Source organism: Asparagus officinalis, chromosome 8, assembly GCF_001876935.1.
Source record: "Asparagus officinalis chromosome 8, Aspof.V1, whole genome shotgun sequence".
Taxonomy (NCBI): domain Eukaryota; kingdom Viridiplantae; phylum Streptophyta; class Magnoliopsida; order Asparagales; family Asparagaceae; genus Asparagus; species Asparagus officinalis.
In genome coordinates this window covers 20,470,614-20,487,098 of record NC_033801.1, presented here as the reverse complement: position 1 = coordinate 20,487,098, position 16,485 = coordinate 20,470,614, and the positions used below count along the sequence as shown (strand labels likewise).

Genomic DNA, 16,485 nt, shown 5'->3' with positions numbered 1-16,485 from the left:
TACCCGATCCATGACAATCTAGATAGTGTCCTAGAGGTTTCTGCACCAACTCTTGGTGAAGATCCCACTGACGCTCAGAAAAGAGAGCTTGAACAGTGGCAACTTAGAGACAAAAAGGCTAAAAGCTTAATGTTAATGTTCATGGAAGATAGTTTAATCAAAGTTTTTGAAAACTACAATACGACTAGGGAAATGTGGCTTGCAATTAAAGAGAAGTATGACACTACCTCTGAGGTGAACATACAGCTCTTGATACATAGATTTAATTCAAGTCGTATGCAAGAAGGTGAAAATGTTACCGAACATGTGAACAAGATGATTGTCATGGCTAAGGACCTAGCTTCAGCAGGATCTGAAATTCCTGAGAAATTGCAGGTGGCAACTATTTTGAATAGCTTGCCACCTTCACTAGATATGGCTGCCACAACACTTAGGCTTAATGGAACCATTAAACGTGTTACTGACTTGCCAGCCCAGTTAGCAATGGAACAAGATTTACTAGCTAGGAGAAAAGGTTCAGATGTGAACCTTGTGCAGCAAGAAGAAGCAAATGCAGCTCACTATCGCAAGGCACAAGGAAATCATCAGTTTGGACCTGTCAAACCTTCCTTCAAAGGACCTGGCCAGCAACGTGCTCGCGGTAAGAAAGGTCCTCCTGGATCATGCTATATCTGTAGGAAGTTCGGCCACTTCAAAGCAAACTGTCCACAGGCGAAGAACAAGGGCGGTCCCAAACGCCCAGAACAAGGAGGATCCGGTAAGCGGGAGTTCATCGGCGTCATTGAGTGCAATGCTGCAACTACTGACGCTGGTGGCTGGTGGATTGATTCGGGAGCTACCCGACATATTGCAAAGACGAAGGAAGGGATATGCGACTTCAAGGAGCTGAAGAAGGGAGATCAAAGGATTTACATGGGGAACAATACCTACCTAGATGTTGAAGGTATTGGTTCATACAGATTGGATCTTGGGGACAGCATCATGGTTCTCAAGGAAGTGTTTTATGCACCTGGCATAAGACGAAATCTGATCTCCGTCCCAGCCCTCCTGAAGAAAGGCCTTGAAGTTAGGTTTTACAACAATAGGGTCTCTATTGGGAAAGACAAGAAAGTGTTTGCTATGGGTAAGTTTGTACCCGAACATGATTTATTCTTTCTGTTGTAAAACCTGAAATTTGCAATAAGAATTCTGATTTGTTTTATTCCTCGTGTCTTTTATCTGATTTTGATCTATGGCATATGAGACTAGGACACCCTGGTAATAGAAAGATAGATCAGATAATTAAAATGGATTTGTTACCAAATCTGACAGGTGTAAGGACATTACCCTGTGAACACTGCTTAACAGGGAAAATGACTAGAAAGTCATTTTCTGAAGGTCAGAGAGCAAATGAACTTTTAGAGTTAGTTCATTCTGGCATTTGTGGTCCGTTAAGCGTAAAGACACGTGGTAATAAAGAATATTTTATAACTTTCATAGATGATTATTCCAAGTATACTTTTGTGTATCTTTTAAACAGAAAATCAGAAGCATTTGAATGTTTTAAAAGATACAAGACAGAAGTAGAAAGGAAACTTGGAAGATATATTAAGGTGTTAAGAACTGATAGAGGTGGAGAATTCAATTCAAAGGAATTTGAAAACTATTGCATTCATTATGGCATTAAGAGACATACCACTATGCCTTACACGCCACAACAGAATGGTGTGGCTGAAAGGAAAAATAGAACATTGATGAATGCAGTGAGATGTATGTTGTCACATTCTGGTCTCTCTAAGGATTTTTGGGGAGAAGCAGTATTGACTGCGAATTATATTTTGAATAGGATTCCCACAAAATCAGTCGAGTCAACACCGTATGAGATTTGGAATGGACACAAACCTGAATTAAGTCACTTAAGAAAATGGGGTTGTGTTGCACATGTTCTCATTCCATATCAAGTTAGAGATAAGCTGGATCTCAAAACCTTAAAGTGTAGATTTATAGGCTATTCTGAAAAGTCTAAAGGATATAGGTTCTTTCATGAAGAGAAAGGGGTCATTGAAAGTAGAGATGCTACTTTTCTAGAAAATCTAGAGGAAAAGGAACAAGTTCAAGAGGCAGTACAACCTCTGCTAGACTTAGATGATGTTCCCAACGATGACCTGGACATAGTGGATGAAGTAAATCATCCAATAATGGAAGATGAGCCCTTAAATGAGAATATGCCTATGATAAATCAACCAGCTGAACCTGTCCAACCTGTCAACATTAGTGGTAATAAAAGACCCAGAACAACACCTGCATGGATGGATGATTATTATTTGTATTCATGCGAACCATCATGTTTCTCGGTAGATATTGACATAGATGAGCAAGCTGATCCCTTGAATTATGTGGATGCTATGAACACACATGAATCGGAACAATGGCTGGAAGCCATGAAAAGGGAGCTTGACTCAATAGAGAGAAACAATGTATGGGAGCTATGTGACTTACCAGAAGATAGGAAGTCCATAGGATGTAAATGGGTGTTAAAGAAGAAATATCGGGTTGATGGGTCTATTGATACATTTAAAGCCCGTTTAGTTGCTAAAGGCTTTACTCAGAAGGCATGTATAGATTATCAGGAGACTTACTCTCCGGTGGCTAAGTTTGCTTCTATAAGAATTATCTTAGCAATTGTTGCACATCTTGACTTGGAACTTTTCCAAATGGATGTCAAGACTGCATTCCTCAATGGAGAATTGAAGGAAGTAATATATATGAATCAACCTGAGGGATTTCAGGTTGAAGGATAGGAAAATAAAGTATATAAATTAAAGAAATCTTTATATGGTTTAAAACAATCATCTAGATAGTGGTATCTCAAATTTCACAATACTGTTATCCAACTTGGTTTTGTTGCAAATAAATTGGATAACTGTGTATATGTCTTGAAGAGTGGCAGCAGTTTTATAATATTGTCCTTGTATGTGGATGATATTCTACTGGCTGGAAATGACATAGAAGTGCTGAACAGAATCAAGTCAGCACTTAGTAGTGAATTTGAGATGAAGGATATGGGAGATGCATCCTATGTTCTTGGTATACAGATCCTTAGGGATAGAAAGTCTAGAATGTTAAGTTTAAACCAAGAAAGATATTTGCATACAATACTTAGAAGGTTTGGAATGCAGAATTGTAATCCTGCACCAACACCTTTGGTTATGGGAAAGCGTTTGTGTAAAGAACAATGTCCTGGAGAAGGACAGAAACCGCTTGATGTCCCGTATGCACAAGCTGTTGGAAGCTTGATGTATGCAATGTTGTGCACTAGACCAGACCTGGCATATCCGGTGAGTTTGGTTAGTAGATATCAAAGTAATCCTGGTCCAGCACATTGGGAGGCTGTTAAGAGGATTTTTGAAGTACCTGAGAGGTACTGTGCACCATAAGTTAGTTTATTAAGCAGATTCGCTTGAGGTTCTTGGTTACTCTGATGCTGATTTCGGAGGAGACAAAGATGACGGGAAGTCCACTTCTGGACATTTGTTCATTTTTGGTGGTGCAGCTGTTTCTTGGGGTAGTAAGAAACAGGGATGTGTGGCAAGATACACACAAGAAGCTGAGTACATAGCCTGTAGTATGGCCACTACTCATGCAGTCTGGATAAGACGGTTCCTAAAGGACTTGGATCTCAATTTGGTAGATGGACCAATTGAGATATACTGTGATAATCAAGCAGCCATCAGCTTGATCAACAGTGGTGCAAACAGTTCTAAAGGAAAACATATTGAGATACAATATCATTATATTCGTGATATTGTGGAAAAGGAAGAAGTCTGTGTGACTTATATTCCTACTAGTGATATGATTGCTGATCCCTTGACGAAGGGTATCCCAGCAGGTACATTCATCAAACATGTTAGTTTGATGGGACTTAGAAATGTCTAAGTCAAGGAAACTTTTATGAAAAATGAAAGGAGACAATCATGGATAATGGTTGTACTCGGTTTATTCACGTAGAGTGAAAAGTGTATATATCTCATGGATAGTGGGAGTATGAAATTACATCTTGAGTCACATCTCACGGATAGTGGGAGTGTATGCTCAGAAAGTATTTGGCCATTTCGGCCAAGTGGGAGATGTAAGTGTTTTTGACCTCATGGGCCAAATATGTTACCCGACCGTTAAATTGATCCGGCTGTTAGGGAATATCTCATATTCTGTGGGATATTCTCTAATCAGGATCAGGCGTTACGGAGAAATCTGAGGAGAACGCGGATAGCGGAGAAAAATCAGGCGGCTATTTGGGGACGGAGAAGGAGGTAGAAAGCCTATATATAGAGAGGATTACCTCACATCTGAATCATCTCAACTGAGAAAATCTCTATCGGAGTTCCCAAAAATCAGTCCTTCTCTCGTTCTTTCAAAGGGTTGAGCAGTTCCAATTTTCATGATAATATTTCCAAGCTAGGAATGGAAGATATCTATTCCTCAGCTTGAGGGGGAGGGAGAGTCGAGATGTATATTAGCTGTAAATATTAGTATTATTATTGGTAGATATTAGGTTTGTTAATGATATCCCTTAATTTGAGGGATTTAGTTAAGATATTTTCCTATTTCTAGATTAGGTAGTTTCTGATTCTGCCTCCTTTTTCTTCTGTATATATACTGATGTATTGTAACCCTAATGAATCAATGAAAATATCAAGAATAATTCTCTCAATTTTCCTCAACAATGATAGCCCAATATATATAGATTTAAATAAAAATGCTGCCTTTTACCAGCTGATGTTGATTATTGATGCGAAGAAACAGCGCAATGTTCTCCAAGGAATGAAATACTTCGTTGCACCTTCTTAAAACATATTTTATCGTTTTTATTGGATAGCTAGGCATACAAGATTCGGTTTTAATTTGGTCTCATTTTCTCCGAAGATGATTTGCCACTGTAGAATACTGGGTACAGTAGAATGCTGGATGCAGAGATTGATGAGTGAAGGAAAATTCATGTTTGATTGTTTAATGATGAATGAATCTGTTAATCGGAGAAAAGAGTGAACCGCAAATTATGCTGAAAACCAACAAGTTGTTAAGCATCCAGCACTAAAACCTCATTAATAAAACAGTGCAATTGAACCCATCTCTTATGAAAAAAATAAGGGTAATACTAATTATACCACAAATTTTGTAGTACTTTTGTACTACTAGAAACATGGGGTATTTGATGACTAATGCATTTCGATGAGTAGTTGGGTTCAGTGCCTATGTGTCCAAATTCCATAAAGTGCAAAACCTGATTCTGATGCAAAAATTTATAATATGTATAACTATAACCCAAAAATCCAATCACCACGCCACGTTTGCAAGTTATAGCTTCCAGTTCTAGAACAATAATAATGTTGATTTAAATCCCCTATAATTAGTACAAGAAAGATGAAATGTTCTTAGATATGCTGATTTTACACTAAAAACATTTTTAACGATCATTGAGTATCAATGTCGAAACCCAAGTTAAACCAAAGTGTTCTGCAGGAATAAATTTCTGAGCAAATAATTTCATTCACATAAACAGCATGATACAATCGAAAGGATTTCTACAGATTAATTACAACAACAAAGCCATTATCCCAACTTGTTTGGGTCGTAGTTCTCCAAATTAAGCGCTCCAAAACTGAGATACCACTCATTTCAGCATCTCCAATATTAAGCTCCAGAGACTGGTTGATTAGGTGACGTGATACAGTTGCTTTTATAGGAGACATCTGGAATAATAAATATCAGCAACAACAATTTCCGGGTAGGAGGAAGTTTGTGCAGGTGGGAAATCTACCATTAGACAGGTCTAAACGTCTTTTGCTTTTTTACCTGCTGAAGGAAATTACATAATTTAGTTTAGTGTTGTCTGCTTCACATCAAAACCCTGAACTTTTATCGACATTGGATGAAGATGAGAATGAGGTAAACATCTCAAGTAAAATACAGAAGTGGAGACTAACACCGAACTTAAATTACCATCTTATTACTGTCAAGATAATCCAACCATATAAGCAACTAATAGCGGGCAAAAGATAAAAAATCAAATCAAACGGATGGAAAAAGATGCATTTTGAAAAACCACGATTAAGCTAGTACTAGCTTTCCACCCATTTCTCTAAAGGATATAAGTTTTAGAAATTCTTCAACAGTTGCACATATTACATAAATTCGAAATAGGGAATTATTCGCTCAAAAACTTGAATAGGACTTACTATGAGAAGACGTAGCAAGTAACTTTCAGAATGCAGATCACCAATCCTGAGATCAAAGGTACTTGGATAACCAAGGGAGTTCTGGACAATCCTTCAGTGCAAAAGCAACATCATCACTGCCACAGAATAGTTCAAGCATGACGCATCAGTATGCAATGTACAGTAAGACAACATAAAAGAAAGGAAGCCAGTGGTGCAAATCTACGTGTAGAAACCTTGCATTTTAACTCATAGGTAATTTATCCAAGGGGAATTCACTCAAGTCATAATTAAATAGTGAGGTAATGCTGATATCCAAAAAAATTTTCAAAATTCAAACAGGAAACAGGTTGAAGTGCATGCTCCTTTTGTTGATTATTGATGAGCCTCGAATTTGAAGTATTCACAAATGAAGCAGTTTCAGGCGGAAACCTTTTGAGTTGGTTATTCATATAAACTTTCTAATTTGTTTTGTTAATGGTGATATATTAATAAATTGTTCGAACAAGGCCCCATTAGCTCACAGGGAGTTAATTATTATACTTGGAAAATATGGGAGATTAACCTTGATGCAAGTGGCACTTTAAGAAATTTAGAGGATAATCTTGTACTTTTTCCTACAAGATAAACTTCTGACAATTTGCTCTATTTTGGAGGTATCCAAATAGACTAAAGATAAAGGGAGTGTTCCTTATATTATGAGGCTAACTTCAATGTGAAAAGGAAGTGCCAACTCGATCTGCCAATCACTAGCAAAGTTCCAATAATAGGTGTGATGATAATGGAAAACAAAGTTTAAGAAGGTTCCTGTGAAGATAAGTCATCGACTTACTATCAAACCTATCTGAGGTCCTATAAATTCTGTCCCAGACAATAATAGGCAACAATTATAAAGATAAAATGGGTGCACTTGATGATACTTTTTTTATTGAGTATGCATTTTATGCAAATGCAGAGCAGTACAAAACCATTTCCTAGGCTGAAGAAGACCTTAGCCAGAGTGATTATGCAACATTTGTTATAAGAACAAAAGCCGCGAACAGGATAATTCTAATGGAATTGGTAACTTTATGCAAACTTTGGACACTTCAAGCCAAGTTAAATGCATCCATTTGGTAAAAGATCTCGTACCATTCAATCAGAGTTAAATGCCAATGAGATGATATCAGCTGAAGGAATTATATAAAGCACATGTCATCCTGTGACTTTTATTCACAGAAAAATACATTTCAAGGAACTAATCCATTTCACTATATGATGCAAATTTAAGGCAAATGGTACCGTCTAATAAGCCGCGCATCCACTTTGTGCCAACTACTTAAACAATATTGTTTGATACATGATATATCTTCTCAGAGTGAATATATTATCCATGAACCTGAAGTACATCTTACATGATTGACCAATTCCTCTTCTTGTCTCCCTCAAAAACCCTTCCAAGTCACTACTTGAAAATTTAAAGTAGGCACGGAAATCCAACTACCTTCAATTTCATCTAAAATTTTCCCAGTAAGCTCCGTATGGTTCTATTGTCATCTTATAACTGTACAAGCTTAAACACCGCTCATATAAGCCTCAATGAAACAATTCAGTTGGAACACTCTGATCCATTCCTACTATCTCCATAAATATATGCCAGCTGTTTTAGCCGGGATCATGAACTGGTCCTATTCTCTACAAGACATGCACATACGCTAATACAAAGGGAAAATATATGAAATTACATTCAATGTTGTTTATAAAATATCTATATTAAGAGAGGGCACAAACTTGGTAGAAGCCAACAAGAGTTACCCACACTACTCGCCAAGGCTTCAGACTACCTACTATAAGGTTCCAGTTTATAGTTGACTACAACCCACAGTTAAAAAACATTGCAGTGAAAAATAAAATCAAGTAAAGCATTTTCTTATTAACCTTGGGAAATTCAGCTGCAGCTTTTGTAATCTGCGCTTCACACCTTCCTCACAAAGAATGATTCTACACTCTCCAAGCTTGCAGCTGTACAAGAATCCAGGAGAGCCAAAGATCAGATTCCTCAATAAAAATAGATTGACGTTTAGTAATGATCCAAACTTCACACTAGAACTAATACAAATAGCAAACTTTCTTATGGTAATCCAGAAAAGTGACTAAAATGCATTTTCAATCAATTTAGTGATAATATGACAAAAACTAGACATTTTCTACCATGCCACTAGTCCAGTATGAAAAAGGAAAAAAGAAAATTTATGAAACAACTTCAGCAGATGGCCCAGCACTTTCACTGTTATGATAAAAATAACAATTCATAGTATCTGATTAAGGTTAAGCATCATGCAAACTTAGTATGTAAACTTGTCCAGTATGAAAAAAGGAAAAATCCTTAAAAGCTTCAGCTGATTATCCAGCACTTTCGAGCATTTTGATAAATGCAACAATTTAATAGTTCATTGTATCCTATGTTACTTGGGTACTTCTATCAGGAAGTCGTACCTACCCGTACCCGACCCGTACCCGTACCCATATCCAAACCTCTTGGACACTTCTTGAATATGTGCATATGTTTATTCGGGCCTATACTCAATTATATAATACATGTTTTAACTTAAAACACTCCTCATACACTTCTTGGATGTATATTCTACACTTCACACCTATTTCTTATGTATTGATCTTATGTAAATGCAAAAATAATATTGATCTTATGTAAATTATTAATTTTAATACATATAAGTATACATAACATGCATGATGCATATATATAGCCGTATCCCGTACAGTACCATTTACAAAGTTGCCGTGTCTAGTACCCATACCTGTATCCATACCCATGCAACCTATATTGTATCTATTAAGGTTAAGCATCATGAGATCCTCGCAAAAGGATGACAAACTAGATCTTATTTCTTTGGATATTAGAAAGATATGGAAAGCAAAAGTACACTTCTGTAAAGCTGCATGCCATACTGCTGCAGTTTTTTATATTTTCCTTCATCTTTCTCTCATATAACCATTCTCTTTACAGAATTTCCATTTTCTTGCTTTAAATTATATGGATATAGGTGATCCTTTAAAGGATAAGTACACAAATGATAAAGAACAACTACTTACCCTACTTTCAGTAGGTTATCCCATGGATAAGTACACAAATGATAATGTACAACTTACCCTACTTTCAGTAGGTTATCCCATCCAGGGACTGGTTCCCTATTGCTTGAACACAGAGAGAAAACAGTTGTTGCCAGCTGCAATAAAGAGATGCAACAGAAAGATCAGAAGGACATCAGAACAGAAAGCTGCGTGAGATGCAGTTGATGGTTTATGAAGGTACTACTTGCTCCACAATGCTTAGAAAATAGTCAGAATACTGAACTACAGCTGAAGATACGTTAATTTTTTCTATCAAAGATTTCATTAAGGATCTGTTTGGATACCACAATGAGATTTTTTTGTTTATATTTGCTAAAAAAATACCTAGCCCTGCTCTCAGTCACTGTATGATTTGATAAAAATAGTAAAACATAGACACACACAAGATATGGAAGGAAGCTAACCTTTTCAAAGGTTATTTCAGCCACTCCACTTCTGTAGAGTTCGTGAACCATTGCCACCAACAAAATTTTGCACAGTCTTGAACAAGTTTTCATTATCTGCAATGGAGAACATATACTATATGAAAACAAAGGTTGTAATATAACTGTATTATAGGGAGCTTCTTTCAGATCTTTTATGCTAGTTTCATTATAGTGAATGAGTCTGAAAACTTTGGACTGTAAGTGTCATGATAAAAGAGTACTGTCATCTTCTACTTACCTGGATATGTGGTGCCTGAAATACTTCCTGAATAGCAGCTTCAATGTCGGGCATACCAACAGAACACTTTCCTGGTAAGCAAGAATAAAAACAAACCTATTAAGGTAACACTTCAATTATTATCCACAATGTACATCATAAAATTTAAGCGCAAACAATCATATTCATTTTCAAGCCATCTAGTTAACAAGAAACAAATAACCCATAAACTCTTCATATTGAAGAAACATCTTTTTGAGCTATCCAGAAAAATCAAATCCATCAATTATTAAGCTATGAGTATTTAATGTTGACCCTAAAATCTAGAGGAATTTACTAATAATATAGCATGGTGACAACTATGTTTCATATATGAAATTCATCCCATATGCCCTTTATACTTGTACTAACCTTTAGAGGAAGCATTCATAGAACATGATGATGTCGGTGAGTGTTTAAGTCGATAATCTGCTAGTTCTGCTGCACGTCTACATATTTCTAGGGCACGCCTAGCATCGCCAGACATAGCTGCAACCTGAGTACAAATGATATACAGTAAACATAAGAAATTGCTTGCAAGTTACACTTATTTAAACGTACTGATGAACTGCTGAAATTACTCAGAAATGAATGTCTGCAAGCATATGATGTGGGGCTAATTCGTTCACAAAATTTTAAATTCACATTTAACAAAATGCATACTAAAAGACCTTATAGAGCACAAAGATTTTGGATTCGAAAAGTAAATTGGCAAATTAGATCATCCCTTGAAATAGGAGATTTACCAGAAATATGAAGAAAATCACAGAAATGTACAACATTCAATAAACAAATCCTACAATGAAAGAACTATATAAGTATTGAGACAATATAAACTATAACAAACAACCCCCGCCCCTCCAACATCCCACCCCCACCCCCATCCCCCCCCAACCCCCACCCCCAAAAAACACCAATAGCAACACAAATAAACGAACATTTTTCACTGGTGGAAAGGAGTAGAATGTCTCTGCTTAATTTCAACAGTGCCCAATGGAACAGTAGACACATAGATAGGTGCTGCAAATGAAGTAATTTAAAACTTAAACCGGTTATTCCAGCAAGCAATGTTGTCAACTAAGATTATGTAACAGATAATCAGGTGTCATATTGGTCATCAAAATGGAAGCAAATGCCCTAGTTACACAGACAACCAAAGAATGATTCATTTCTACTGAAATTCATATTAAACTTGTTTCATTATCTAGTGTGGTGTATAGTTAATTGGAATTCTTTTCAGCAAGCAATGTTGCAGAATAAGATTATGTAACGGATAACCATGTTCCATATTGGTGCCTCAAAATAGAAGCGCCTAATTATGCAGACAACCAAGAATGATTCATTTTCCACTGAAATTTATATTAAACTCGTTTAATCATTTGTTTGTGGTATATAGTTAATCGGATTTCTGTTTCTCATCATCCTTGTACAAGTTTAGCCCATCACCCAAACCAAAACTCTAAGAAATAACCTAACAGGTCATTTTTCTCTATTTCCCTAGTCATCGCTTTCCCTTTCCTCTGTCAGGCTTGCATACATTTTGCTGTAGTTCACATCTTCGTTATGACAATTCTTCTTGATAGTGTCTATGACACAATTCCATGGACTGAAAACTCGTCCAGCTGTGGGTGGTAATACTCCTCATGACAATTTCAGATGTTTTCTATGAAACATAGTAGCATGATGGGTTATTTAATGAGGGTTAATTTAGAAAACCCCCCTATAACTATTGGAGGTGTCTCAGTATACCGGTTCTACAATTTTAATTTGAAAAAAAAACCCTTAAGTTTAAGCATATTGTAGATAACCCCCTCAACTTGAAAATTCAAGAAAATCCCCCTCAACTATGGGGTGTCTCACAAAACCCACCCGATCTTCCAAACTTTTCTCAACAAACCCCCTCACGGTGTTCCAAAATGTAAATAGCTGAAATGCCCATTTGGGAGTCAACCCCTTTCAGATAAAAAAAAGCCCCTACCGGTAAAAAAAAGACCTCGACCTATTTACAATGCTTTCTCCATCTCCCTCCTCTATTTCTCTAATCAGGCAAAACTCAGGATAATTATTTGCGATTGAGGGGTATTTTGGTCCTTTCCAAGTTACCAACTTGTGATGTGACAAGTTAGACTTAACAGTGTTTTTTCGAAGGGTTAAAGTGAGAAAAGATCTGGATGGTTAACCAAATTTTGGAAATTGATGGAGGTTATCTACAACACCCCCAAACTTGAGGGGCGTAATTTTCTCAAATTAAATTACTTAAAGAGGATTTTCCGAGACACCCCATAGTTGAAGGTGGTTTTCTAAAATTAACCCTTCAAATACTGTTCAAAGAACGTACAATTTCAAATTGTGCCACACAGTATAACAGATACTTAGCTCTTACCTTCCTTGAAGCAAATTCAATAGCCTGGTCTTGAAATGCATCAATGCCTTTTAGACGAGTGGATATGATTTCTTGTAGCTGATGATAATTATAAGGCCCAAAACATAATCTCTGAATTCCCATTCGGCTTGAAATACGTGGAAGTAGCTTTTCGGGAAGATCCATTGTGTTTGCTATCCCTGAAAATCAATTAGAAGGGAATAGCATTCAAATCATAGATAAAAGCACAGCAAGTGAAGAAGGAAGAAGAACGAATGCTGTGAACAGTAAACTGTTACCTATAATAATTAGATTTGAGCGTGGTTTGGTGGGCCAATCAAGAACATTGTAGAGCACCTGTAAAAAGATGTAATTCAGATAATTTCAAGTGATCACACAAAAAGTGTACAAGAAGTACATGCAAAAAGAGTAGAAGAAGTCTATTAGTAATTTGCATTACGAAAGTAAACAAAACGCAACAAGAATTACCGACTGGTTTCTAGTTAAAAGAAGATCAAGCTCATCTATTAGTAGAACACATGGCTGATTCTTGCCTACTCTATTGCCATCAGAAAATCGTTCATTAAGACAGTTAAGAGCCTTTTTCCATCCCACTCTATTTCCTGTCAATGCTTCATAAATAACCTGCATGCGTTCAGGCCCAACCATATTTAACCTAAAAAAAGTGAGAAAGAAAAGACAGTTTCAAAAGGTAGGTATAACTTCTAAAATTTTACCTTATAAATATTTTCTGGTGAAGCCAGTTTTAAACCATTGATCTCTACAAAGCAGTAGGGTTTCATTCTTCCAGCATCAACTTCAGACCTTAGACTTCGCATTACTGCTAGTACACTCATCGTCTGTAGTTTAAATACAGATACAATTAGTGAACAAACTTATGAAACAAAGAACCACAATAAAAACAACTAATAATTATCCATCTTTTTGGTAGATTTTAGAAAATTAATAATAACATGGTAAAAGGATAAGTAAATATAGAAAAATCACCAACCTTGCCAGTTCCAGGAACACCATGAATATAAAGGCAGCGCCCAAAACATTGTTCGTCACAAATGGCCCCTTTGATGAATGAAGTTATCTCATCCATTTCTCTGGGACATAAGTTCATGATTTTATAAAATTGACTGACAAACATGCAATGAACCAGAAAATATCTGAGCAAGTAGTACGTACTTATTTCTGCAAGGCAAGGATTTAGGCAATGTTGCCAGTAGCAGTGTTGCCTTTGCCTTTTCCAATTCAGTTTGATTATGGCGACGTACATGCTCCGGGATCTTCTTTATTCCTATCTTGTGAAGGCCAAATGCTCTTCCCTTGCGTGAGTTCTGCAAAAAATATATAAAATGCAGCACTATAAACTGAACTAACAATAGAAACCTGTTCAGCCTAGACTAAGAAGCATACTGCAGCCAGCTCATGAGTCGGATGCTTGCAAGAAGTAGATTCCGCAGCTACATCTTCATTTTCTGAATCGTCATCTGTTTCACAACCTGTATCCTTGGAAATTTTCCATTCCTCATCTTTCTCAGTTCTTCCATTATTCTAAATGTAAGCCAATAAGAACAATTGAACTTCAGATATGATAGGAAACATATTTTTCCAAAAGTTTATTAAAATCCTTATTAATTAAGAACACCTACCTCCTCTTCATCATCATCATCATTAATATCTGCAATACGCTTGAAACTGTGCCAACGGACATCATACTCGTATTCACAATAAAATACATCATCTCCCTCATTGTTGGCTTCAGAGAACTCCTTCGGGTTCAAAACAGAACAGTGCCTAATGACCGATTCCATCTGATGCAGATTAAGGAATCAAGTTATGTAAACATAGGATATTATGCATTATGATTTTTATCCACATGCGTGTCCAGTTCTTCTAAAGTAGCAAAGTAAAAGTAAATAGAAAGAAAAATCTATGCAATTTAGGTGGACATAGTAAAAGGCTCAGTAAAATTGTTTCTAACTAAATATATGACCCCACAACGGTTTATTTAGTAGTTGTGAATCTACACCTTGACAACTATTCAAGTTCGACCATACCGACCAATGTTTCCTGTAAACAACTTTAGTCAAAGTAATTCGCTGTGCCAGAAAGAGTAGCAAATATTTATAGACTAATTTAGGCTAGTTTCAACTTGACCCTTGAATTAGCTGCAGCAAAAAAAGCGTTTAGCAAGTATTTGTAAATCCTAGAATACCATAATTGACAGTTTTTTGTTGGTTGATATGCTCTTGAATTTCAACGTCGTGACGAAAGATCAAAAAAATTCTCATTGTTCATAGTTATATAAGTATGTGAATTGATTGATATATTGAGGAAGAACCATCATCATGATAGAGATTATTGTCATAATTAGTCCAAAACCAATGCAAATATTGGTATATTGAAATTGGCTAATCAATTCAAAAGAAACATAAACCACTACCAAACTTCATTATCATCAGAATGTGAATTTTTTTTATAAAAAAAAGATAAATGAAAATTTTCACCTCAATGTCACTCGAATGATTTGTGCGATAAAGTTCCCTTCGTAAGTTATGAGGTTGCCTCCCAACCGCAGTCTCTTCTGGAATCATATACCAACGACATCTCATCCAGAAGCTCCCATCAGGTTCTTTCCATAACCTAGAGGCAGCCAAGCAGCCCAAAACATGAATAAATAATATATTTCATATCATTAATTATTCAATTGAATCACATCTAACTCTTATACTATATTTCCATGATCCACTTATTTTCATTAAAACAGCGCAAAGCATTGCACAGAAAACAAAAAGGTCCACAAAATAACAATTCACAATTACTCCAAGTTCAACATAATTTCACAGTCACTCTATAAAATCTCAGATATATAACTCTATCTAATTAGATCATGTTCTGCTCATCTTCAACAAATAAGTCTAGAGGTAGTCTAAACATCATAAAGAAGCAATTACCACACCAAACAACTTATGTACAAAAAGTTAAAAAGCAAGAGTAGACTACAGGTGATTCGGTGGAATGGTAAAGTGAGCCATGTCAAGTAATTGGCATGCTGGTAGGCAGTAGCAAGGTCCTTGTCATTGAAAAAGTCAAAAGAGGATTCTTATTTTACAATACATAGATAAAAAAAGAAAGATCTTTTCTTCTTATCCAATAAAATAAGAAAGATATTTTCTTCTTATATTTCCTTCCGATTTCAAGTTTGCCTTATAGTTAGAAATTAGTCTAAATTTTATGTTTTACTCCTGCATTTTGCAATCAGGACTACAATTAACTACTGAATTTTATGCCATTATATGACATAAGTTTAAGCAACTAGAGAACTAACACTAGAAATCATTACGAACATATGCATTTCTAATTAAATAGTACAATTATGACCCATACCCAACCAAAATTATGACTGACCTTCCATAAATCACCTAAACTTCAAAATTCTATCTTTCACTGGTTATACATTCACCCATTTCCCACTATTTAACCAAAATTGAAAAAAAATATAAGCATCAAACCGAAAAAATTTCAAATTTTACAGAGTTCCTCGTTACCTTTCGATCCGGGCAGCCCACAAATCACTAGACAACAACTTCTCCTTTGCTGTTCTCCTCAACTTCTTCCCCTCCGGCGGCCTCGGCATCTCCAGAACCTCCCCTTTCCTCCTCCTCTCACAAAACCCACAGATCCATTCCCCATCAGGAACTTTCCTCAACGGCGGCTTCAAGCACCCCAAATGGAACCCACCCAAGCAATCATCGCACTCAATCATCACCGACCTCCCAACCCTAAAACAAATCCGGCACTCCTCGACTTCAGGCTCTTCTTCATCGGACTCCGCCCCTTCTCTCCTCTTAATATACACATCATCCCCAGCCTCGAACTCGCCCCCATCGTAGATCACCTTCTTGTAGTAGATCCTCCTGGGTTTTTGAGGGGTTAGGGTTTTGGGAGACTTAGGGTTAGGGTTTCGGGGTTTGCGCTTTCTGGATTCGGGTAGAGATGGGGTAACGGGGGGAGTTGGGTTATCGGATCTGGAGAGGATCCGATCCCGTTTTTGGGGGGTTTTGGGATCGGAGAGGAGGCGGAGAGAGCGACGGGGAGTGGTGG

At 36.6% G+C, this 16,485-nt stretch overlaps 1 protein-coding gene across 1 annotated transcript; it reads right to left on the bottom strand.

Annotated features, from left to right (window-relative positions):
- LOC109820104 (origin of replication complex subunit 1-like) lies at window positions 6,212-16,291 on the bottom strand. The gene is made up of 16 exons (XM_020386175.1): window positions 15,930-16,291; window positions 14,889-15,024; window positions 14,031-14,192; window positions 13,795-13,932; window positions 13,564-13,715; window positions 13,382-13,481; window positions 13,107-13,229; window positions 12,859-13,014; window positions 12,669-12,726; window positions 12,391-12,569; window positions 10,380-10,503; window positions 9,990-10,060; window positions 9,731-9,826; window positions 9,345-9,421; window positions 8,112-8,195; window positions 6,212-6,331 (listed from the first exon to the last, which is right to left on the bottom strand). Exons 1-16 carry the CDS (start codon window positions 16,145-16,147, stop codon window positions 6,268-6,270), a joined length of 1,938 nt encoding a protein of 645 aa, XP_020241764.1. The 5' UTR covers window positions 16,148-16,291; the 3' UTR covers window positions 6,212-6,267.

What these genes read in the sequence shown, in the direction of transcription:
- LOC109820104 (XM_020386175.1), bottom strand. Translation starts at nt 16,147, where the DNA reads ATGATTGAGTGCGATGATTGCTTGGGTGGGTTCCATTTGGGGTGCTTG. An exon ending in TCCTTGCCTTGCAGAAATAA is followed by an intron (nt 13,482 to 13,563) that starts GTACGTACTACT and finishes CTTATGTCCCAG; the next exon opens with AGAAATGGATGAGATAACTT. An exon ending in CTGAAATAACCTTTGAAAAG is followed by an intron (nt 9,422 to 9,730) that starts GTTAGCTTCCTT and finishes TCTTTATTGCAG; the next exon opens with CTGGCAACAACTGTTTTCTC.